Here is a 26,215-nt window from a genome sequence, read left to right as displayed (position 1 = left end):
CATTCATCTTTGTATATATTTTTATATATTTTATATACTTTATATATTATTTACACATTGTGTATCTTTATTTTATTTTTATTCTAGAGATTCAAGTTTCAAGATATGTTTATTAGCCATGTACTCTATAAGGTACACACATACTAGGATGCTTGAATTCATGGGCGGAGGTCTGTGCACTCTGAGCACCATTTCTAGTTAATGTTGTTCATTTCCTTCCTGGACCAGAGATCAATGGTCCTCCTAATGAAGGGCTATTGATCTGGCCACACACAAACACACACACACACACGCACACAAAGTAGTCTGACAGTCGAGGGTAACAGACATGACAGGGCTATTTAGATTTTATTTATTTATTTATTCATTCAGAGTATGTTTTTACAGCTTTACAACATACTCTCATCTCATCCCTCACCACGCCCTGGCCTCCACCCTGACTGGACGTCTGGGCCCATGTCAAGGCTGGACACGTGTATCAAGGCCAGACGTGTATTGGCATAGGTAGGACGCTTGAGTCAGGTGAAGAAGGTTACATGTAGATTTAATCCAACCCTCTCGTCCAACATCAGTGTCCGATCTCAAAAATGCTCTTCTGGTGAATGGGCAAAAATTACCACAGACACACTCAGTGGTGTTGCACAATTTTTCGGGGCTCCCCCACAGGTCGGGCCATGGGACCCCTCCCACAGAGTGACATGGGAATTTTTTTAAATTATTTTTTTTATTGTTGCAGGCATCGTTGACAAATACAATCAAGTGGCTCTGTATTACGCTATTATAACAGGAAGGTATTGTAGAACATTTGTTATAGCCTATCATTTGAGTTCACACAACGGAATGGTTCACACATTCTGTATCAAAGAAAAGTTGTCTACAAAAAAACAAACATATCCTGTAGGCGACAGAGGCTGCAGTCAAGAGCTGCTTTCTACATGTGTTGTAGTAAGCTTATTATTTTATATGAGTGCGTCTCCTGGCATTCTTCTGCGCAAAGTCCTGTAGGCTATAACACTCTTTAGATCTAGACTGTTCGCGTCGTCTCTCAATAGGGATTGATAACCCAGACAGCCTCTCTTGCGACATTGTGCTCCTCAAATATGTCTTATTAATTTAAGTTTTGAGAAAGATCTCTTGGCACCGGCAACAGTTACAAGTATTGTTAAAAACAATTTCAGTGCTGTCGCAACATCGAGGATACTTGGCAAAATTGACTGATTTTGAATGAGCAGGCTTTGTGCAAGGTATTTGATTGTTCCACGCTCAATTTCCTTTAGGCCTGGAGCATTACAGTGGGACAGGATCTGGAAAGGAAACTCGGGCAAAACTCGCGCAAAACTTCACAGGCCAGCCACAAACAATAATTCCAATGTAATCCATAGTGTACTCCTACCCAGGCCCGTGCATAAGGGGGGATAAAGGGTAACGCTTTGGGGGGCCCAGCCCTTAGGGGGGGGCCCATGAATCAGAAGTTAAATTATATATTTTTAAACAAAATAAAATAATATAAAAAAAAAAAAGTTTCCATCACTTACTAGAACAAAACTATTAACCAAATGTGGTTCGTTGCTTAAATAAAATGTAGCATATTACCAAATCCCCCCCCCCTCCCCCAAAATGGTAAAGCCTAAATCCAATTTTGTGCAACGTCATGTGTGAAGTGCGTTGTTCAAAACTCACCCTACGCAGGAGAAAAAAAAATACTGGTCAATATCCACTTTAACTAACTTGTTGTATTGTTAGGAATTAGCTATGCCGGGACCTACACATAAATCCGGATCGCAGAAAAGGAAGGAGAAAAAACACAGGGAGCAATCGAGGGCACTGGACCCGAATAAACAAAATGTTCTTACAAACTTTTTTGTATCAGCGCAGAAGAGCCAGGGTAACGTTTAACTGGCAAGAAGTAGAAGAGCTAGGTAACGGAGAGCATTGACATCTGCATTGCGTTGCGGATATTTTGCACACTACCTGTAAGTGTAGCAGGAGGAGAGAGATCATTCAGCAAATTAAAAAATAATAAAGAATTATATGCGCTCCACAATGAGTCAGGAGAGACTCAATAACCTGGCAATACTCTCCATTGAGTGCGAACTGGCTCAGAAGATTGACTTTAAAGACATGATAAAGGACTTCCATCCAGCATCCAGGAAGACCAGGAGGATGTTGCTGTAAGAGCCTGAGGCAAAGAGGAAGAAGCTATAAGGTAGGAAAATATACTTACATTATACTCTACATCTAAGCATTGTGTTTTGAGTATAGCAGATCTTTGTTGTCTGGTTGTAAGGGTTCGTGTGTGTGTGTGTGTGTGTGTGTGTGAGAGAGAGAGAGAGAGAGAGAGAGAGAGTGTAAGGGTATGCGTGCCTGCACATCATGTGTGCTTATCTAGCCCTTAAAGGATTAACATGGTCATTTTCACTTTTTTTGAGTTTGAACGTGCTATTTGCACAATAGGACATTGAAGAAACACAATAAAAACATTAAATATATCCGTTTTGTCGTTTTTGAGAAACTGGAAGCGTAACATTTTCAGTCCAATTTGACTCGGGGTAAAAATACTCCGAATTCGTGACGTTTTTCCCATTGTTGACGTCACCCTAAAGTTTGAAAATCCCCCCTCCACTCCCCTGCACCGCCTCCAACAGAAATCTGTCTGCCTCCCGCACCTGCTGTCTGCGCCGTTTCACCATCTATCCAACATGGTAAGGCAGCTCTGAACCCTTTCTCATCTTGAGAATAATTGAATAGTTGCAGTCTCTTAATTTTATATAATTTGTACGTTTTATAGGCCTAATTGTATTTGTGGTTGTCATACATATTGGGAAGTTTTCACCATGATCTCCGTGTCTGAGTAGCCAACCTAGCTACTGTTAGATAAACGAACCATAACGTTAGCTGTAATTGGCAACAGTTTTTAAAAAGCTGTCTGATCCAGCTAGCTATTTGTCTTTATCCAGCATGTTGACGTTAGCTAGCCTAATGTTTGGAATGTCAGCTAGCTGTGTTAATTATCCTAGCATGCTAACGTTAGCTCTCAATGCATTTGCTTTTGGTAACGTTAGCCCTCCAGTGCAATGGCAGAAACACAGCGCACCATACTGTACTCTTCCCTGGCATAAACACAGTGCACCATACTGTACTCTTCCCTGGCATAAACACAGTGCACCATACTGTACTCTTCCCTGGCATAAAATCTACTTGCACCAGGTGCAAACTGTGCTGTAAGGTTTCCGAAGCGATAGCCTACCATAACTGTTGTGAGCGTGCTTTGTTGTATAGGCCAATAGTTATCCAAGTCAAAGTTGGATATAAGTCAGTTTGTCTCCACAAGAATCTCCCGATTATCTCTCGCTCAAACTTAATTCGATATAATGTAGACTTACTGATAAATAGCCTATTGTTGTAATTTATGCTGTTTTGCATATGCAAAATAACGATGCTATTACTAATCGCTTTTATAATTTGCCCCTTTTTCTTGTAGCCAGATCACTACATTTCCAATACTGGGACTTGAGGTCCAGGTCTCTTCAGGGCTCTGGAGGTGTGCAGGTCCTGGAGGACAGGTTGCAGCCAATGTCACCTAATGATATTATAAATGTTACAACACCGCCCTGTTTTATGAGAAAGTAGCCTATGTCTTAATTTAATGTCATGTTGTATGCGCAACAATTACCTCGGAAAATAAAGACGTAGTCCTACCCGTGCGGGTTTTTGTCATTTATTTATTCTCACATTGAGATCTTAACTTGATCAAACACACCTGCTGTGTACTGAATCGTTTGTCCTAAGGTCTTGTATTGCAGCGTTGTGATGCGCATATAGAGGCTACTGTGCTAAAATTATGACTACATTTCAGGGTGGGTGGAGGTGAAGATATTAAGTCAAGTTATGTTCCTTTCATAATTTACAACTCCAAATAATTGTAATTCTGCAAAACATTCTGAAAGTTGTGTAAGGCTTATCATCACTGTGGCATCTGCTCCACATAATGTTGATCATCCCAGCACCTCGATCCGACCCAACTTCAGGAAGCATTGCGCATTTTGGGATTAAACAGCTCCAGTAGCGATATTCTATTATAACCAGAGGGCATTACAATAACATTCAAAACGAGATCTATTGACTGCATGACCTGTTAGTCTCCAGACTCCGGAGTAGGCTAGCCCTTGACCGCTGCGCTCACGGAGTCTTGGAGCACGGCCCTCTGTCTCCAAACTCATCGATTATGTTGAATCGCTGCGCTACGCATGCAGTCTGCCACATATTAGTAGGATCAGTAGGCTAGCCTATATGTAGGCTACATCCCCAGCCCCTTTCTGCAAAATGTATTGTGTTGCCTTTGTATGTGAAATGAGCTATAATGATTTAATTGATCTGACCAATAATCAGTTATTGCAGTGGTATTCCGCTCGATTCCTTACATCACCACAACTGACAGATGTTGAACCCAGAACAGTAACGTTTCAGTGTTCAACTGGCTTTGTTGGACACCTACTAAGATAAATAACGTTAGACTGGTGAACAATGCGGATGTTATGTCGGTTTCACAGCGCAAATGATCTGTCTTCTGGTAAGACCCACAGTTGCAATTATTTGACTAACTAGGTCTATACTGTTCGTAGCTGGCTGAAAGCTATAAGTCTAATAGCCCAAGCCTCCAAGCTTGCGTGGCCGGCTGCAGGGTGCTTTTCCTCTGTCGCGGGGGAGACGTGTCGTCGTTATACCTTTATCGTACTTTTCCCAAATAGGCCTAATGCAAATTCGAGGATACGGCCTGTAGCGTGTATCTTTATAATGTTTGGGGGTTAATATAATATTACTTTGTAAATGCCCCTGGTAAGCAGCTAGAAAAATGGCTATTGATCTGGCTGTTGTGCGATCTAGCTCGTGTTGTCTAGCTCGGAGCGGTGGTAGCTATGGTAACGGGGCACACGCCTGTCAATCAGAATGATTCCAGTTGGTCATTTGCTCAGAGAACTGTCAATCAGTTGTTAATAATCACGCCCAGTTTTGAGTGAGTGAACTTTTTGAGTGGCAGATTCAGACCTCTAAAAACATGTTTTAAAAGAATTTGTATGGATGAATTCTGAAATAGTTAAACACATGTGTTTTGTTGTTGCCTAAAGATACCTGGAAAGTGTTATATTGAACCACCATGTTAATCCTTTAACACTGCGTAAGTCTCTCTGTTTGAGAGCACATTGGTTTGAGTGAAGCAGGTTTGGGGGGGGGGGGGCATTCACTGGACTTTTTCTGGGGCCCAGTCATTACTTTGCACAGGCCTGCTCCTACCCTACTGAATATAGCCTACTGTGAGCAGTGCTGATACTCTGCATAATAATAGGCTACTTATTCTACCTGTCTCTTTTTTTAACACTTAAATCTTTATTGTATTTCCCATTTTCACTCAGACAAAACAAAACAGTGTCAGGGGCTCTGCACTCTCACAATGTCTGTCACAATATCAATATACGGTCGTCCAATGTCTATTCACCCACGTTGATGTCGTTAAAAAGGGTCCCATTTCTCCCATCCTCTTGAAGTCTTAACCTGTGGGTAAGTTTCTCCATTTTATAGATCTCCTCCACAATACCTAGCCATTGTTCCTGGGTGGGAGGGTCTGGTTTAAGCCACAGCCTTGTTACTGCCTTTTTACTAGCAGCCAATAATACTTTAACTATGTATTTATCCGCTCCCCTTACAATATCATTCGTCAAACACCCCAAATACAGCACAGTGCGTGATTTAGGCAGTGCATATTCCAATATTCCTTCCAATGTCTTACATACATTATCCCAGTACTGATCCATCTTCCGACAACTCCAGAACACATGTACATGGTCTGCTTCCAGATGACTTATTCTACCTGTCTCAAAGCGTGAGGCATGGCTATCTGGCTCGGCTGTACCGGGGCTGTGCTGTCTGTCTGCCTAGACTCGGAGCTGACCGGGGGGTTGCTAGCGGTGGCCGGGCCCGGTGGGGAGCAAGCTGGCTCGGCTGTAACGGGGCTGGGGGCCTGGCTGGGTTGTCTGTCCGCTGCCTGCCTGAAGTCAGAGCTGACCAGGGGAATGTTAGCGGTGGCCGGACCGGGTGGGGAGCTTAGGCCTACTGCCGATGCATCTGCAGTAGCACTAGAGTCTACCTTTCCTGCCTGTTGGAACAATGATGTTATTTTTGGTAGCTTTGCCCTCTCCAGGTGAGCAAATAATTATTAGATTGATACACTTGACGGGGTGCCTTGCAACAGATTAGGGAAGGGGGCCCGCCCTCTGTGTCCTGTTCCCGTTATGACTTTGGAAATCTAAGAGGCTACAAAATGTAAAGAAAAAAAATCTAGTGGAGCCTCCTAAGCTCAGGGGCTCTCCGGTACGCCAGTGGACACACTCCAAAATCGTAGAAAGCCTTCCTAGAAGAGTGGAAGCTTTTATATAGCTGCAATGGGGGACCAACTCCATATTAATGCCTATGACTTAGAATGGGATGTCATAAAAGCTCCTGTAGGTATAATATGTAGGTGTCCCAATTCTTTTGTCCATATAGGGTACGTTTACAGTGCCAAAGCAAGGTCAAGGTCAACTTTATTTATAAAGCATGTTTAAAATCAACCGAAGTTGCACCAAAGTTCTGTACAATATATAAAATAAACTAAAACAGAAAACAGTATAAAGTGCACATAGTCAGAGAATAATAAAAGGATAGGACACAAAACAGGACAAGGGATGGAAAGCAAACCTCACAAATGTCATGTTAAGGTATAAATGTAGATACAAATAGATGAATTGAGTGAATACGTTTGTGTAATATTTACAAGTGTATTTAAATAGTAACTTTTGAGTTTGTATGTACAGTTTGTCTATGTACAGTGATCACTATGTACAGTGATCTGTATCCGGTGTGTAGGGATACAGATTGACAGTCTTTACGGTGGTTGTGTTCCATTGTTTGTCCTTTTCCGGTCACAACTGCTCACAGATCGTGCTGCTGTGTTTGCACATTGCTGTATTTCCCTCAGCAGATATGGATGTTTTTGTGTGTTGGCTGTAAGCCGACACACCAAGGAGAGGGAATCCTTTTTGTCTGTGCTTCTTTCTTTCTTTCTTTCTTTCTTTCTTTCTTTCTTTCTTTCTTTCTTTCTTTCTTTCTTTCTTTCTTTCTTTCTTCTTCGTTCTTTCTTTCTGTCATGTTGTTGACCTGCAATTCCATTGCTGCTACCACAAGAGGCAGTAGTCCCAGAACATCAAAACCAAAAGACTCCACAGAATTCCCAGGTCAGCGGTGGCCGAGTGGATAGTGCGCTGCCTATCACGGCGAAGGTCGTGAGTTCGAACTTTGGTGTGGACATACCATGACATATTTTGTCACTGGATGTTGTAGAAGTTATGTAACGAGCGTGGGTCATATTTGTTAATTATAGACCCTTTTACAGCCTAGTCAGCACAAGTAGCCTATGCGCGCGCATTCTTGAAACCGTAGCAGAGGAAGACAGACGAAATCGCCATTATTAAGCGTACGGACTGGACTGAGGAAATCATCAGAAATGCCCGCGTTTGCGGTGCCCATTTTATATCAGGTAAGTTATTTTGACTATCTGGTATTACTGGAATGTCTGGTTGAAATGAAGCCCTTCTCAGTCCCGTTGTCAACAGTCCTTTGCTGGTGCATTCACTTTTCCGTCAAAATAAATCGGTGTCTGCCTAGTTAGGAGAGCCGCTCATATTTACAAGTGTCAGATAAACATGAAACTTCACTTACCTAAGCAAAAGGGTCTATTTTAACAAATGCTGGGTTGAAGCTTCAAAGCATTGCCATCACCACAGAAGAAGACTACCTCGGAAAAATAATTTCACTCGCGTCTAAATGAATTATTTATTGGTAGCGCCGAGGCTTCAAAACCCAGCATTTGTTAAAATAGACCATTTTGCTGTGGTAAGTGAAGTTTCATGTTTATCTGACACTTGTAAATATGACCGCCTCTCCTAACTAGGCCAGATTGTTGTCTGGCATGAGCGAGCAGAATGCGACAACGGGACTGAGAAGGGCTAGTTGAAATGTAGAGTAATATCTGAAATAAACAGTAACCCATAACCTGGCTGCACGCTAAGCTAAAGCTAAGTGCAGGAAATGAAGCCCAATGATGGCTAGCTAACGTTAGCTAGTGCTAGCTAACACGCTAGCTAATGTTAGCTACCTAACTCAAGGCCCGAGGAGTTGGAGATACTGTGCACGTTCTCTCAAAGTGCTTTGGCTAAGGTTAGCTACTACAAGCTAGCTAGTCCTTGTCACCAACACTTGCCTCACAACGCACATAGCAAAACAATTCACACAGCAAGCAACGTCAGCTGACTGGGACTGTCTCGTGAGTAGAATAACCAGTGTTGTGAAATACATTTAACAACTGGTCAGTTGATATGTTGCACAGCAATCGAGCAGGGCAATATCATTAGGGCTAGGTTAGGTAGCTAGCAAAGTCAACTTGCCCAGCTGGTATGGTTATAGGCTCATTCCTATGGGATAGCTTAGTAGTTTGTGATTTAGCAATTGGTTGACTAATCACTAGATCAATATTTTCAGTTGGTGATAGGACGACATCACTGTGATTTAGCAATGGGTTGACTAATCACTAGATCAATATTTTCAGTTGGGGATAGGACTACAACACCACCTGTGCTGTGGCACCAGGAATCTGCTCTGACAACTGTTTTTATTCACCACCATATCATGTTATTTTGCAGCTTAAATGTACTGTATGTCTATGCGACACAAAACGGGCTTCATATAAATGTTATTTTTGGCTGGGGAAAAAAAGGTTTGGCGGGTACAATTTTTCATCTACCAGACATTTGGCTGGTGAGCTAGAAAGTTAATGTTGACCCCTGCATGTATGTAATTATGTCTTAAGTTTAAAGTGAAGGGATTAAGAGAGGATGTTTTTCTCCAGTAGGTAGTAGTAACCTATAACCTACAATTATGATGGGATCTGCAAGTTAGGAATTTCTTGTAATATGGCTTCTGATCAGTATTTCTGTTCATTAATTTAGCTTTTTTCTGTTTAGGTACCATAAAAGCAAGTGAACTACCTGATCGACAAAGGGATGGCGTCAAGAGCAGCAATGCAGTCATCAACAACTTTCTTCAACAACTATGGAGTTGGAGAAACACATGTGGACCTTCATTGTGACAACTGCAGTGGACAAAACAAGAACAACTTTGTGCTGTGGTACTGTGCTTGGCAGACCATGCACAAGCTTCACCTGAAGCTGGACCTACACTTCCCGATTGCAGGCCACACCAAGTTTGCCCCTGACTGGTGCTTTGGCTTGATCAAGCAGCACTATAGGAAGACCAGAGTGGAGACTTTTACTGACATTGCTGGGGTGGTGAAGAAAGTCAACATCCCACAGCTTGTCGGACTTGAGGACGGCACAGTGCTTGTTGAAAGCTACAACTGGCACCAGCATCTGAGTAGCTATTTCAAAAAGCTCCCAAACATTGAGTTACCAGCACTTGAGGTAATTATCATTGTCATGTATTAGCGATTCCATTTTATGGACATGGTATGGTTGTATTTTATTTGTGGCCAATATTTGAATGCACTATTTTAATGCACTATCTCCCTTCTGTTCTGTTGCAGCTTTGATGCTGGGATGCCTGGTGTGGTTGAGGCCAGAGAACACTGTGATGCAACATCAGTCAGGTGCCGGCTGCTGTGCAATGCTGATGTCCAGCCCCCCCAAAGATGGTTTTCAGGTGCAAGCCCCACCCGGACAGGACATGGCCAGACAGCAGTATCTGATCATGGATGGCTGTGACTGTGTCCATGATACAGGCAGTGCAATTACATAACATGTCAAGTATACTGTACAGTAGTGCAGAGTAAGTTCTCTATTGTATAGACAAGGTGTTCAATTGCTCAAGTGTTGTCAGGTGTTGATTCAAGTGATAGTGTACAGTAGTGCAGTCAGTTGTCTATTGTATAGACGAGGTGTTCAATTGCTCAAGTGTTGTCAGGTGTTGGTTCGAGTGTACAGTGGTGCAGAGTCAGTTGTTTATAGTACTCTGGTTGTACTATACATAGGCCCTCACTCTAATTATAACAATGGCACACATGCCACCCCCTGGACCAACAAGTGAACACGTGACACCTTGTCTAAACAATAGACAACTGACTATGCATCACTGTACACTCGAACCAACACCTGACAACACTTGAGCAATTGAACACCTCTATACAATAGACCACTGACTCTGTACTACTGTATACATGTGCATTACATGCCTCTCTTCTTTACAAAGATGGTCACAACCACAACATGTCCTGAGAGCACATGCAAAATAGCAACTTAGGGCTAGTTTTAATGTGCATGTCTGTATGTTTAATAAAGCATTTAGGGAAAGTTGAAATCAAGACTTGCGTATTACCTATTCTGTTGAGTACTATGTTTACAATTGTTCATTCATGATATTATTACAATTGACCTTTCAAGTCTGCCTACACTTAGGTTACTTAGCTAAGAACCATTTTAATTACAATTTACTTCTAAGGGCAAATACTTTACTTTCATATCTTCATATCAATATAATATCAAGATCCTAGAAGATGTCCAAATAACCCACTGAGTCCTGGGTCTACTTATTCACCACCTAAAGGGAAGTGCAAAACAGCAAGTCATGACCTTTATCCAGAAACAAAAGTTGAACCCATTGCAGCAAAATAGCTAACATTACAGGAATCATCAGTGTAACTGCTTTAGCCACTGACCGCTACCATTAATGTTATGGAAGCTGCTGCTAGTTGTTGTGAGCCCATGAGCTTACTGGCTATCCCGCTCTCATTGTGCTGGATTAGCATTGGAAGCATTGGAACTGATGTGTCCAGGTGACAAGACCCATCTTTATTTATCAGACATTACCGTCCTACCAGTCCCGCACAGAAACAAGCCAGGCGTGACCTGGCCTGGTTCTTATTCGTCTTTTTGAGTGTTGTGCTGTAGACTATTCCAACTGTCTCAATCCTATCTCTCCCTCTCTCTCTCATTACCCTTTCTCATCCATCTCTCTCATCCCTCTCCTCTCTCTCCCCTCCCTCTCTCTCTCATCCCTCTCTCTCTCATCCCTCTCCTCTCGCATCCCTCTCTCTCTCCCTCTCTCCCCTCCCACTCTCTCTCTCATCCCTCTCCTCTCTCATCCCTCTCTCTCTCCCTCTCTCTCATCCCTCTGTCTCTCTCTCTCTCCAGGTGTTGAAGCCGGTGGTCAGTGCGGAGGTGGGCCAGGGTCCAGGCAGTAGGAGACTTATCAGCTTCTCTCTCTCATGTGAGTCTTCATGCTCCTCCTTCCTTCCCTCTCTCTATGCCCGTCACCTCATACCGTCACCTCTCCTCATCCCTCCCGCCAGTCCCTCCTCTCCTCCGTCTCTGCTCCTGTCTCCATCCTTTCATCCCTCAATCCCTCCACTACTCCGTCTCTCCTATTGAGCATTGAATATTGAGCCCCAGGGGGAAATTATGGGTGTTACAGTCCAGGGAGCCTTCACCTCCGAGCTGCCTGAGCAGAGTGCCATGGGTGAAGAGGGTGCTAGTCATTGTTCAGCCCTCGGTTTGATCAGCATCCTTCGCTCCAAAACGACTATCACTGAGTCCAGGCTGATCCCCAGTACAGAGCCTGCATTCCTGATAAGCTTGTCCATCATGTTAGCATCCGCTGCTTTGATACTGCTGCCCCAGCACACCACCTCAAAGAAGATGGCATTTGTAACAGACTGGTAGAACATGTTGAACATTGTTCTCCACACATCAAAGGACTTGAGTCTCCTCAGGAAGTAGTCGATTCTGTTCCTTCTTGTAGATGGCCTCAGTGTCTCCTGCCCATTCAGCCTGTTGTCCAGGTGCAGTTTATTAATGAGACAGTGAAAACATACCTCTACCAACCCTACACCATCACTCTCACACACACGTACGCACGCCCACACACGCACACGCACACACAGACACACACGCTGTCTCTTTGAACAAGAAGACTTCTTTTTAAGGGTGCCTCTCATAGCGGCTTTGCTGATTGGCTGTGTCGTGTCCTCATCCATATTTAATTCACCAGCACATCTCTGCTGCTACACTACAGTTAGCCTGCTGCAACGCTACAGTTAGCCTGCTCCTACGCTACAGTTAGCCTGCTGCTACTGTTGGCTTTTGGCGTTCTTTTCTTCTTCTGTTGCTCTGCGTTGTGTAATTTTTGTAAGCCTTAATAAAGTTGCAGCATCATCTATTTATGAACCACGATGTTGATAGCCTTCTTGTTGTGATAGTTTTGATAAAATCACCCCAACACGGGATTGGAAGCGGCAAACAATGATTTATTGGACAGAATCTTAAAACTCACATGGAACAGTCCCTGTCTCTCCCTGTCTCTGCTGCTGGAGCTGTGGGTCGAAGATGAGGCCTCTGTCTTCTGCCTATCCCCCCGCTTGGTGGAATCTAACGGGCGCAGGTCTACCGCGTTCACAATACAAAGTCTCAAGGTTGACTCAAGACATTAAATAGGCATCCTTGCTCCACCCATACTCCTATCTTAAGGCCTAGTGAAGCAGATTGGCTCCTTGAAAGGGCGCTTGTTCACAACTGGCCTGTCAGCGACAATCTGAAGTCTTAATTTTACCAGCATGTCACATAACTTATACATCATCTCCTGGGGAGACACCCCGGGAGGCCCCGTTAAGGCCTACTGTGACACCCTGGCGCCCAGAGTTGACCTCCTGACCCACGGCCCCAACCCAGCTGTCCCCTATCCTTCTCAATGCACATTCCAGACTGTTTTACATGAGCACAAAACACACAAACAGCATTACATTGACTTAAGGGGAGACACCCCAGGTGAATAGGAAAAAAAAAATCCTTAATAGGTATCACCATCAAACTCCCCCAGTTTGTTAGGTACATTAAGGAGCATCTTTTTTGTATTACAAGTTTTCTGAAATCTTATGGATAAATATGCAAATAAGCCATTATATGCGCTAAATATGCGCTAATTTGCATAATTTCGGGAAATCAATTTTTTTAACTGGTTCAAGCCAGATTCAAAATTCTTGTTTCATTTTGTTCACATATCCCTATTCAAACTTTGTCCAAGGGGGATTTTTGATATCTCTTTTCTTCACTTCAGAAATCAGAAAATACTGTCAACAGTCATAAAAAGACCAATTTTCGCCATGTTTTAGGGATAAACTGTTATATAAATCAGGCTATGAATGAAATTTAAAAAATCCCCCTTGGACAAACTCTCAGAATATGGATTGGAACAAAACTGGAAAGTTAGGTGTATGTAGGTGCTACTCAAGTGGTGGTTTTGATGTCCCTAAGATGAGAAATAACTCATTTTGAGAAAACGGGCTTTGAAAATTTGTATTGTAAAAAACCATACATTTGCATTGTAAACCAATATTTACAAACACAATATCCAATCACATCATTAGTAACAACATTACACAACATCTGAAAACACATAGAAACTGAAAACTGAATAACACAGCATGTTGTGGATTCAAAATAGTCCAGGGGCCTCATTTATCAAAGAGCGTGTAAATTCTGGTGTAAAAGAGGGCGTACGACGAAAACGCGGAAAATGCGAAATGTAGCGTACGACGAGAATATTTACACGCTTTTCGGATCTATCAAAAATGTCGTACGCTCTGAAATCCGAGACGGGCGGAGAACAGAGCGTACGCGCACGCGCCCCGTGTTCCGCCCTCTCCACGCCCAAATCCAACCATATATGGTCAAAACTATGACAGCGCACGACGGGGATACCCCGGAAGGAACCGACATAATATAGCGTGGAGCAAAGGCAAGACAAATACGTTTATGGAAAAACGCGGAAAGAAGAGAAACTTTTCGGAGACGGAGGTGCATGTGCTTGTTGGTGAGGTCCACGCGAGGAAAGAAAATCATCTTCGGAAGGTAAGCTATTTGTACGAGCCTACATTTGTCTGATCGCTCCTACAGTTTAGGTAGTCTACTGTATTTCGTGCATCCTGTATGTGGCGTAGGCTACACGGACATGCTGTATTATGTGGCAGTGAGGAAAGCAAACATTCCACACATTCTGTGGTAGGCTATGATCGATTCAGGACCAAAAACAGGGAACGATAACACAGATGACCACTTCATAATGTTAGACCACATTATTAAGACTCTCATCTAAATCACCCGGTAAATCACACTTCAGCATTTATTTGGCTGCCAACAGAAAAACATATCAATTGAATATGGCTACACAATAAAATGTTTAATGCATAATCAAGTTAACAGACAAACTCAAAGAAAATGACTGAAATTGTTTCTCCAGACTCTGACGTGGGGTGGGACTCAGAGGAGGGGGAGTCTGCAGTGGTCCTTGACCTGACGGTCGTGCCCCCGCCGGTTGCAGCCTCTACATCCAGTGCCATCTCCAGCGCCTCCGTCTCCACCGCCCACGCCTCCACCTCCGGCTGCCAGCGTCCCTGCCTCAAGGGTCCCTGAGGGCTGGGCTTCCTATCAGACGCTGTGCTGGAGGCTCATGACCCTAGAGGCCCAGAGGGAAATGGCAGAAGGGATTGGGGCAGTTGTGGGGCAGTTGTGCAGCAGTTGGTGGAGGTCACCACACTACACCACCAGAGCCAACAGGACATCCTCACTGCACTTCATTCCCTCACACATGCTGTCACGGACCTCACACTGTCACTCACTACCACACTCACGGACCTCACACAGTCACTCACTACCACACTCAAGGACCTCACACAGTCACTCACTACCACACTCACGGACCTCACACATTCACTCACAAACGCACTCACACACCTCACACAGTCACCCACCAACAGACAATAAAATGGTAGAAATGTGAACCTTACTTGTTTGTGTCCTCATAGCTGGCGCATGACCTCAGTGTGGGCCCTTTGGCCCCGCTGGTAAACCTCATGACGGGGAGGGGGCTGAGGGCTTGGGTCCTCATTTTGTGGTGGGGTCTTGACTGGTTCTCATTCTTATCAGCTTTGAATATACATCTTGGCAAACATAACAGAATGATGTACAAGGAGGGGACAGATACCTAGTGAAAGTACTATTGGTTGCTAGTAAAAAGACAATAATGAGGGCTTGGTATAAGGTGGGACCCCCAACCAAGGAGCAGTGGTGGGTGTTGTGGAGGAGATTTATGATATTTATTTATGCATTGAGGATGCAGGAAGGAAAGTTTGAAGGGAGATGGGAAAAATGGATGGATTATAGAAGGAAGTGTGATGATACCACTAATATTAAAATTGTCATATTTGAGTAAGAAAAAAAAGCTGCATGGATGGAAGTACCCATAAGCTGTTATTGTAAGTTTTTATGTTTTATTGTATTGTCGTTGTATGGATGGAAAATGCTAATAAAGATTAAAGTAAATAAGACAAAGAATATGTATCTTGGCTATGGACACACCAACAAGCCAGCCGTCACGCGCAGCGCCTGCCTCCAGTCTAGTCCCTACCCTGCTGTGCGCCAGGATGAATGAGTCATGCGTGGAGCCAGGCCACCGTGCCACTACACTTGTGATGAGCATGTCGGCGTCACATATGATTTGGGTATTTCTAGTGTGCACATTTTAGCGATTCACATAGACGTATTCATTCACTGATGGTGCCCTTATGTGGGTGCAGTCGCCATCGCCGTCACCTCTTTGGAGTTCTATCTCGGCCAGTAGGCCGAGTAGCGCCGGATTCATTTAGGCTCGCATTACGCACAGGAGGACTGTCATTTATATGCTTACCAAAGAGCAAACAGGTCCACATGATCACATATTGATGACCATCTAATTGGTCAATGATTGGCGTTTGATGGAGTGCCTGCATTAAGTGTGTGACATATAGCGCGGAAGGGTTTGGGACAGCGCATAGGTACAGTTTGGGGAACAAATCCATATCGAACCATGAATGAGCCGGTTAGAGGACACGTCTAATCTTGCATTGCGATATATGTTTGTGCTGAATTGGCCTAGTAGCCTACATGATTGTGCGTTCATGAACTGTCGCTCTTATTCTCTCCGTCAAACATAGTAATTCACCGACGCACCACCTGCGTCGCCAGTTCCCCCTGTGTTCAAAAAGGGCGTAGAACACCGTGTAAATCGGTAGGACAAGTTGAGAGGTGTCCTACAAAAGCGCGGAGAAAGGCGACTAAATTTTCGCCCTTTCGGCTTGATAAATCGCAATGTGGGGGGGGCAAATGGCGTACGCCTGAACTCGCGAAAAAGACCGTGTAAAAGAAGGCGTACCTCAATGATAAATGAGGCCCCAGGAGTAGACATTTTGTATAGAGAAGTAAGACCTGTTTAGTTGGAAGCCCACTCACCACGTCAAGGTACAGCCCACGAGTGGGATGTTAGTAAGACGAGACTAGAGACGAGACAATGTTAGTAGGGAAGAGAACATTCCCTTTTAGAAAGCTTGTATTATTTTGTTAAACAGATCATGGACAAAGATAGACACATTTGACGAGGACATGCATGAGAAAACAGATTATCTAGCTTTTTGTGTTTTTTTAAGCGTTTTACATGGAGAAAACATGAATGAATGAATGAACATGAAGAGTAAGCTGATTCATAAATACACAGGACAAGATGTGGTAAACAATGCAGGGTAAACACCAATAGAAGCTAAATATAGATTGCCAAACAAACAAGTGATATAACCATCGTCAAAAGCAACACCATAGGAGACATCAAGCTACGCCGTCATAGGTCTACAGAGTCACTCCTCAGATGGCACCACACTAGCTATCAACAAAACTGTTGTAAGCAGCTGGTCTGTAGAACCCACTCAGCTGCAGTCCCCAAAACTGTCCTAAAACCACAATATGTTCCTGGTGCGCATGGGGTTGTCATCAGTGAAGCGGACTACCCCATATTGCCGCCTTCATGTTGTCCACTGAACGCTGGTTATTGAGAATTATTGTAATAATTCTCAATAACTAATAATTTTGTAACATTTTGCATTTATTGGCAGTCAGCTTACCTACCTCTGGGTCCACATCTGCATATGCCTGCCTAATCTGCTCTCTGCTTCTGTGAAAGGACTCCAGACCTCTCTCTATTTCAGCAACTGAAATTAAAACAGTTTATTTGGTCAGTTTATGGATGCATGTAGATATGCCACAGGTAGAGAGACTACTGTGCATATGTATAGGCTTCTGATATTGGCTAGAGAGAGAGAGAGAGAGAGAGAGAGAGAGAGAGAGGGAACACGTTTCAATAGCCTACCTGTCACCCTCTTGTCATGTTTCTGATACGTTTTCAGATGAAGCCCTGGGATCCAACACTTTACTAATCTTTTGGAGAGCTGCATACCCCAACCCTAACTCGTGCGCTAAGAGGACCATCCTCACATTGACATCAAATGCAACATCATTCCTAGTTGTATCATGAAGCCGAGTCGATGTGTAGACACTTTTGCGATAGCCATTTCTCACAAAGACTGCACTCTAAGAGCAAAGTACTACAGAACCCACTATTCTGAGGATCTATGTTAATTTTAATACCAGTCCCTGCACAATTAGGACAAATCAACCCAGTTATCAGCTCATTCAAACGCGCCGCATCTCTGCTGCTCACTGGACATGCTAACGCTAGCCTCATCTCCCTGCTGCTGACTGGACATGCTAGCACCGGCTAATGACAACTTGCGCGAATAGGCACTTTATATCTCATAAATGTAAACATTTCCATTTTGTTTCTCATGTTTTCTGTTCAACCTTGCGGGCAAACACTGTTGTCGTTGTTGCTTATTACATTTAGAACGCTTTACAGACTGCATTATTTGGATTAGATATAAGGAAGTGGAAACGTGTCACATGACGCGCTGAACCAATCACGTTCTCAGAAATCAACAACAGCCAATGAGATTTCACGGTTAGCATCAAACCCGCCTTTGTATTTCCACGATTGGTTGCTGATACAAATGAAACTATCAGGTTTGGTTGCGATAACATTGTGCACGAGAGCCAGATCTTTCAAACGATACCCGGATGACCGGATCCAGACGAAAGAAACGCTGCGAGACGTTCCGAAAAAAGGCTAACTTTTGGTGATTTTAGGAAGAATCTACAGACGCAAACAGACTAAATGAAGTAAAATAAACATCTAAATGCGTATTTTTGATGTTTTATTTCCACTAGTATGAAAGAAGACATGTTATGGAAGCAAACTAGCACAAAATCTCAAATTTGACCAGGGCGTTGAAAAACAATGTTTTCACCTACCGTGTCTCCCCTTAAGACTCTGTAGACTTTTACCTATATTCTTCAATCCCTCCTGTGATTCTATACAATTGCACAGAATCATACCAATCTGGATAAAATGTCACACAGAGATACATAGGAAAATAAACACATGAAAGATAACAACACTCAATATAACAAAGCAAAACACCCCACCCCATGCATTATTTATTAAACAACACACCCCTTAAGTAAAGCAAAAACAAAGTTGACTGAAATAACATATCTGAACCTAGCATTCAGACAGGCACCTTAACAAATTAAACTTTATTGCAATCAAATCATAAATTGGTTTAAAGAGGTACGACCCCAGGTCCTGGGGCCCTCTTGACCCTACGGACTGGATAGCTGCGGCGCGCCCCGGTGGTACAAGCTCGAATCAGAATCCAACGAGACAAGGCCACCACGACCGCCACAATCACCACAACCAATATCAGCGGTCCCGCCATTTGGATCAAGAAGGAAAGTAAGGGATTTCCCTGCAACCACTTGAACCATTCTCCCAGATGAGGGACGGCGCTGATATGGAGGGAGTTAGTCATAGCCCTGATCTTGTCAATTTGGGTTTGAAGTGGTTTTTGATGGTCTGGGATGTAGAAACAGCACGTTCGATTTAAAACCTTGCAAAGCCCCCCCTGATTAGCATAGATCAAATCTAGCCCCATACGATTCTCAATCACTGCCTTACGCATGGTTGACATCTCATCGTTAATCAGCCTCAAGGAATCTGTGGTGCGATTAGACAAGGTTCCAAAAGCGATGGCCAGCTTCTCCACGTCCGTTACTAACAATTCAACCCCCACACCCGGAGCGAAAAATAGAAGAATGTCCTCCCAAACCCCGTGCTGAGTGAGTAACCCATCCACTAACTTAGGACTGCTGTCCCTCCTGAAGCGGCGGATGGCTGAATGATGAACGGACCCGTTTCCCACAACCCCATGGACATGTAATGCGACCGCCGAGTCCCAGTCCTGGTGAAGCACTACCCCTGGTAAGATGAACCCAAGATAGCACGTCCCCTTCCACGCCTTTGGTAGAACCCAATAAACTCCTGTCAACGTCCGGAGCCTATATCCCACACTTGGGGACGACGCAGAGTCTGGTGTGTAAACACTGACTTGCTCCTACCCACAATGATCCCGACTCCTTTTGTAAACAGAAAAATCCCTGAGTTCGTTGTGGGAGGGGCAATGGTAAGCCCTTCACCGACCACACTTGGCTTTCCACAATCTCCGGCTCCCCGGGATGCATTGTGGAATCAGGGATCATTACCTGAGCTATGCCTTCTCGAAATCTGAGTCCCCCACCAGTATGAGGCGGGCGATGTAACGTCGCATATGGGTTTCATTAAACGGGTGCGCCATTTGTGGCACCCCAGTCGCCTGAGAGGATGGGAGTTGGAGACATACGAAGCAGGTCGATAAATTGACTGAATTAGCTACCTCATAGGCCCACCTCAGAGCGAGGTTTTCTGCGGCCGGCTGGGAAGGCCTAACCACAAAAAGGCAAAGGATGCTGAGACACAACACCTTCATGATAGCAGCGGATTAACCTAGAGGTCCTGAGAGCTAATTTAACTTAGTCAGTGAGGCTAAAATCGACGTGCCTTCTGCCTACAAGATGTGCCCTGATAGCTGAGTGGATTTCCGCTGTGAGAGGGAAATTGCTCCAAACCTGAACACCCCCAATTACAAAATAAATAACCTTTTTGATGAAATACACGTCAAAATGCTCTGAATGGCAAACAGCTTTACCCGTCCACTGATTGGTCAGATTAACCGTTCTACAATGTCCCTGCTTTAGTTGTAATGAATATGTTTCGACTGTAACCTGAGGAGGTACCTGTACAGTATAACTCTGCTTAACACACTTGACCACTATTGGCATGACCACTCCCTACCACCTGTGGATGAAAGGATGTGATTAGGGGGTGGTGTGAGTGAAATGTGTGAAAGTTCAAGTGTCCCGTCTTCCACCCGAGGTAGAGCTGTCCGTCCCTTCGAGGTGTTGCACGTGATCACTCGCATCCAGAGTAAACCAGAAGGCCTTCTCCAACTCCATCTGTGGTACAGGAAACATAAAGGAACTATCACAGGATCAGACGTTCTACAAGGTATATTGGTTATAATGCCCTGATGGAAGATGAAAATAAAGGCTTATTTATCATAAAACACTGTCAGACTTTGACTCTTTGACTCAGGAACTAAGCTACTCTTTCTGAGGCCCTAACACTCATTTCTGTCCCTTTCAGCAGAGCTACAGTCATTGAACAGTGGCACATATTGGGATATTTCAGAGAATGCCCCAAAATGCGTTCTTCACCCCGAGTATGCCCTCACGCCTAAGACGCATGATTCTTTAGCTCAAGGGCTCTGTTCGAACAACACTGCCATCGATGTCCCTGACTTTTGGAGTGTTAGGCCACTGATGTTATTTAATGATAGTCTACGTCCTGAGTTCCCTTAGAGTGTTTCAACCTGAGTGTCATGACCGGTGGTGCTTTTAATCTTCAGCGGGCGGTGGTTCAACCACCTTGCATTGGCTAGCATGAATCCAATTTGGTTTCCCATCTACCTTGACTGCGGTGTTGGTGATGAGCAATACCTGGTACGGCCCATCCCACTTGACGTCTAATGTCTCTCTTTGATATTTTTTGATCATGACGTACTGGCCTGGGATCAGAGTGTGTCCTCCTTCTGGGACATCACTCCATGCCGTACGCACCTGAAAATGAGCTTTGGTAACTGCCGCGCTCAACCTCTCACAGTAATCGATCAATGTATCACTTGTGAGATGAATGTCTGCTTTTCTGAGGTCGATGGCTCCGGGGAGCGACATTGGTCTCCCACAGATGACCTCGAACGGACTGAGGCCCGTTTCTCTGTTGTGTGTTGCTCGAATGGAGCAGAGAACGATGTTCAAAGCGTTTGGCCAAGGCACACCCTCCTGGTGATACTTGGTAAGCCTCTCTTTGATGACGCGATTCATGCGTTCTGTCTGACCACTGCTCTGTGGATGATAAGGGCAGTGGAGTTTCCATGTGATGCCTAGCATCCGACACACCTCAGCACAAACCTCCGCGGTGAAGGTTGTCCCCCTGTCAGAGTCAATCTGGGATGGAAGGCCCCACCGGGTGATGATGTCGCGCACCAACACCTTGGCCACATGTTTGGATGTGCCGTTCAGAGTGGGAAAGGCCTCCACCCATCGTGAGAAGCGGTCGACGATCACAAGGACGTCCTTCAATCCCCGACACTTGGGAAGGGTGATGTAGTCCATCTGGAGATGTCTGAAGGGTCCTGGGGGCGCGGGTGTTGTCATGCAGGGCACTCGGACTCGGGTTCCTGGGTTGACCTTCTGGCATGTCACACAGTGGGAGGCCACATGTTCGGCCTGGCGCCTGAATTGCAGGTTCCACCAGATGAGAGCGAACCGATAGACCATTTTGTCAGCTCCAATATGTCCCAGAGAGTGAATCTGCGTGGCCAGGTAAGGGAGCAGCCGCTGTGGAGCCACCATTCGATGTCCATACCGCCACACCCCATCGGGATGTACCTTGGCTCCCTCCTCCATCCAAGTCCACATTTCTGCGATGGTGGTCTCCCCCTGCATGGTCTTGACATCGGCGATGGTGTCAATCTGATAAGGTGGAGACATTTGGACTGGTGACAGATGTTTTGGGCTGGGTTCTTGGTTTTGGGCTGCACTCTTGGCTGCTTGGTCCGCCATAGCGTTCCCTCGGCTGTCAGCGGTGTCCGCATGCGTGTGGCCTTTGACCTTTAGCACCGTCACTTTGGGAAGATGAATCGCTTCAATCAGTTCTCGAACCAGTTCTCCATTTTTGATGGGTGTTCCTAACGCTGACAGGAAGCCTCGCCTCTTCCAGAGTTCTCCAAAGTCGTGCAGGATCCCGTGCGCGTATCGACTGTCCACGTTGATGTTTGCAGTCCGTCTTTTGGCATATTTGCACGCTTCTATGAGCGCTTTCAACTCTGCCTGTTGCGCGGAGGTTCCTGGAGGTAAGGCACCTGAGGCCAGGACTTCCACTTCACTGGTTACTGCCCACCCCGCCTTCCTGATTCCCTCCTCCACCATGGATGACCCGTCGGTGTAGAGGACCAGGTCGGGGTTGTCCAGGGGCAGACTTCGCACCGTCTCGGTTTGTTCCATTGCTTCAATCACCTCCTGGCAATCATGAAGGCTGTCACCTGTTTCCTCCGTTGGCGCTATCATTGTTGATGGATTGGATGGTGTTGCTCGTTCAATCACGATGCCTGGGGCTTCAAGGACCGCCAACCACTTTCCCCATCTGGATGCAGTGACCTGAGATGCTCTGTTCATAGTCAGAAGAGTGTGAACGGCATGTGGGCATCTGACGATCAGTGTCTGGTCTAAGACTAAACTGAGCACAGTCTGGACGGCTAAGAAGACAGCTTTGATGGCTCGTAGACAGGGGCCGAAGCCCTGAGCCACTGGATCAAGGCGCATTGAGTAGTAGCCCACCGGTCTCTGTCGGTCTCCGTGTTCTTGGGTCAGGACCGACGTCATGTAACCGTTCTTTTCGGACACGTGGAGCGTGTATTCTTTCCCAGTGTTCGGGAGGCCTAAGGCCGGGGCCTTGGCGAGAGCATCTTTCAAGTTGTTGAAGGCCTGCACCTGGGTGTCTTCAAGATGCACTGGGTCTTTGGAATGACGGCCACCCTTGGTCAGCTCTATGAGGGGCTGTGCAATTTCAGCGTAATCTTCTATCCAAGCTCGGTTGTAGTTGCACAGGCCCAAGAAGGATCGAAGATCATGGAGGTTCTTTGGGGCCGGGGTCTCTCGGATGGCTCGGGTCCGGTCTTGGGTGATTTCCCGGCTTCCCTGAGAGATTCTCTGCCTGAGGTAGATGACTTGTTCTTGCATGACCTGAGCTTTCCCCAGACTGGCCTTGTGGCCTCGCTCCTGGAGATGGTCTAGGAGGATTTTGAGGTCACGCTCATGTTCTGGTTCTGTTTGACTGGCCAGCAGAACGTCGTCGACATACTGCAAGATGGTGGAAGTGATGGGAGGCATTTCGCGTAGGTGGCTACGCAACGCCTGATGGTAGACGGATGGAGAGTTGTGGAGACCCATTGGGGTCCGGGTGAACTGATACTGTTCTCCATCGATGGTGAAGGCTGTCCATGGCTGCACCTCCTCTGCCAGAGGCACACTGTAGAAGCCTTGTGTCATGTCTATGACACTGAACCATTTATGCTCTGGTTCTAGGGCACTGAAGATGGTGGACGGGTCCGCCACTAGGGGCGCCAATTTGTCCACGTACTCGTTGGCCACTCTGTAGTCCACGCAGAGGCGCCATTCCCCCGAAGGTTGCAAGACCGGCCACGCCGGGCTGTTGGAGGCGCTGCGGGCCTTTTTCAGAACCCCCCGTTCTTCAAAGATTTTGAGGAGGGGTTTGATCCCCTTGACTGCTTGGGGAGAGAGAGGATATTGACGAGTACATGGTGGCGGCCGACCTGTGTAGGTGACCGGGTCCATTCTCCACAATCATTTTTGTCTTTGGCCCATATAGGATGCCGGTTAGTAGGGTTATCGTCCATCGCCAATGGTTGATAGAAAAATACGATGGTTGAGAACCATCGTCACATCGGCGCTTTTTAAACACTTGAGCTGTGAAAATGGAACAGTTGGGTATTATATATGTGTAGGCCTACGTTAATGGAACAGTTGGTTATTATATATGTGTAGGCCTACATTAATGAAGACCATTTAATACGTTTCCCACAGTTATTGTGTCCTTCGTGAAGAATTTGGACAGCAAACTGAGCGAGAGGCATATGGTGCGAGTCGACGCCTATACCGGAGTTATTTCTGCTTCTTTAAACATTGTAAATAATTAGATTAACTAATTTGAGTCGTAATCTACTAATTCTAGGCCTATGTGTCATAAAATGTAACATTAGAATGTATCTATAGCTTAACAAACATCTCAATTTGATGTAGTTCAACAGCCCGTGCGCTCATGGAACATTTTACGCACGGACACGGAGTGAACGTTTGTTTAGCTGTATAAATTCTAATCTGTTAAATTATGACACATAAACAATGTAGTGGAAGGGCATAGGCAAACATTTGCAACTTCTTCCCTCAGTCATTTATGATACAAGACTAGGCCTATAACTAGGCCTATGACTAGGCCTATAATAGTAGGGTCTTCGGACTCGACTTGATAAACGATTTCATCAAACTTAGCCTGCCATGATCAGCCACATGCAACATAAATATTACCTGTTACAACAATAATATAGCATTAGCCTATTTTTTTGCAATTTAATTCTTACCTTTTCGCCACATTGAGGCATACAACGCTTTTCATTAATGAGTCCAGTTCAAGGTTCTAAGCGAACCAACTATCAATAAATGACACACTAGGCCTACTGTAGAACAGAAAATATTTTGTTTCGTTGCTATTATAACACGTACATGCAGGCAAGCTAAATGCTCATTTCTGGGCAGAATAACCTAGAAAGAGCCAATCAGAACCTAGACTCGCCAACGGGACCTGAAATGTAGATACCAAAGTTAATATGCATGTAGAAATGTAGATACCCGGTTAAATAATCATTTCGTTTCGTACTTACTTGCCTACTTTAATCAAAAGACCACAATAAAATACAATGTAAATTCGGCTTTATTTAAATGTGTGGCTTCTGGGCCATTATGCATAAAATAAACAACTCACAAAATTTGATAGGGCCCGTGTTTATCAACCGCATATTTCGTTGAATAATAAAGAAATAATAATAAAGAAATTGTAAATAATTGTTATTTACATATTTTTTTTAAAATACCACAAATGGCATAAAAAAATGGCAAACAAAAACTCCACAATCTGACTCTATACTCTTACCCCAGGGTTTAGGCCTACTCTTTCTATTCTAGATTCCTGGCTAAGAAAACCAGCATGTTCACTTTATCAGGCTTTAGTAGGGAGTGGAGAGGAGTGACAACACTACCTGCGGTGCTGAACACGCGCTCTGATGGTGTGCTGGTTGCGCATATTGTCCAGGAATTTACATCCAAACACCTTAAACCTTTGTCCTGGTAATTATCACCTCCCCCCCAAGTCCCCTGCAAACCCCAACCACCTTAAACCTTTGTCCTGGTAATTATCACCTCCCCCCCAAGTCCCCTGCAAACCCCAGTTTCAGTCTCCCCCCTTTGTAATTGTAAACACACTCTGCATAGCTCTTCCTCATCTCTTTGTTTAAGTCAGAAGGGCCCCACCTTAGTCTTCCTCGTCCTGATTCAGACCTTTGTTTCTCTTTGTTGTCACATGTCTATACTCTTGGCCACGCCTGCCATTTCACATGACGTGCAATGAGTAGCCAATCACATCCTCAAAGCGCCGTACCTGTGTTTTGTTTGAATATAAGACTGGGCATGACTTCTCTGACTTCACTTCTCTGACTGAACCACCTTTGCTGCGTTTGTCAGGAAGTCCTTGCGCTCGTAATGTTTTCCACAATAAAACCAGACTCAACCTTTTGAACGTATCTTGGTAAATCTTTTTGACTACACCAGTCTAAAATACTATCACAGTTTGGCGACGGGGATGGGATCACTGCCTGCGTTTGCTTCGGGATTCCAGTGGATAGGACTGATCGGCAGACGTGTCGGTCCATAGTGGGCTTGGAAAATCAATTTTCTCTCTTGCGCCAGAGCGCTAGCCGAGATTATTTCCTCAGTTCTGCCACTGGATTCTTGAAGCGCACAGGTACGTTTAAACGAACCCTCTTGTGGTTCTGAGTTGTATTTGCCTTGATTTGGTTCAGTTGTGTTGGTCTGGATTGGTTGAAAACAGGAAACCCCAGCGTGGGTATTAAGTAAGTAACTATCCAAGGAGATGTGAACAGCAATATATATATTTATATCGTATTGTCCTTTGA

At 44.8% G+C, this 26,215-nt stretch overlaps 1 protein-coding gene across 1 annotated transcript in view; it reads left to right on the top strand.

Moving 5' to 3' along the window:
* LOC311312853 (E3 ubiquitin-protein ligase HECW1-like) overlaps window positions 1-26,215 on the top strand; it is a gene marked incomplete at both ends in the record, with an annotated part of 124,868 nt that overhangs the window by 41,827 nt on the left and 56,826 nt on the right. The window contains one exon of the mRNA XM_084442860.1: window positions 11,235-11,310. Coding sequence (XP_084298986.1) covers window positions 11,235-11,310 — 76 coding nt within the window. The remainder of the gene's footprint in view (window positions 1-11,234; window positions 11,311-26,215) is intronic.

This window comes from Borostomias antarcticus, assembly GCF_949987555.1.
Source record: "Borostomias antarcticus genome assembly, chromosome: 9".
Taxonomy (NCBI): domain Eukaryota; kingdom Metazoa; phylum Chordata; class Actinopteri; order Stomiiformes; family Stomiidae; genus Borostomias; species Borostomias antarcticus.
This window is presented reverse-complemented; position numbering and strand designations above follow the sequence as displayed.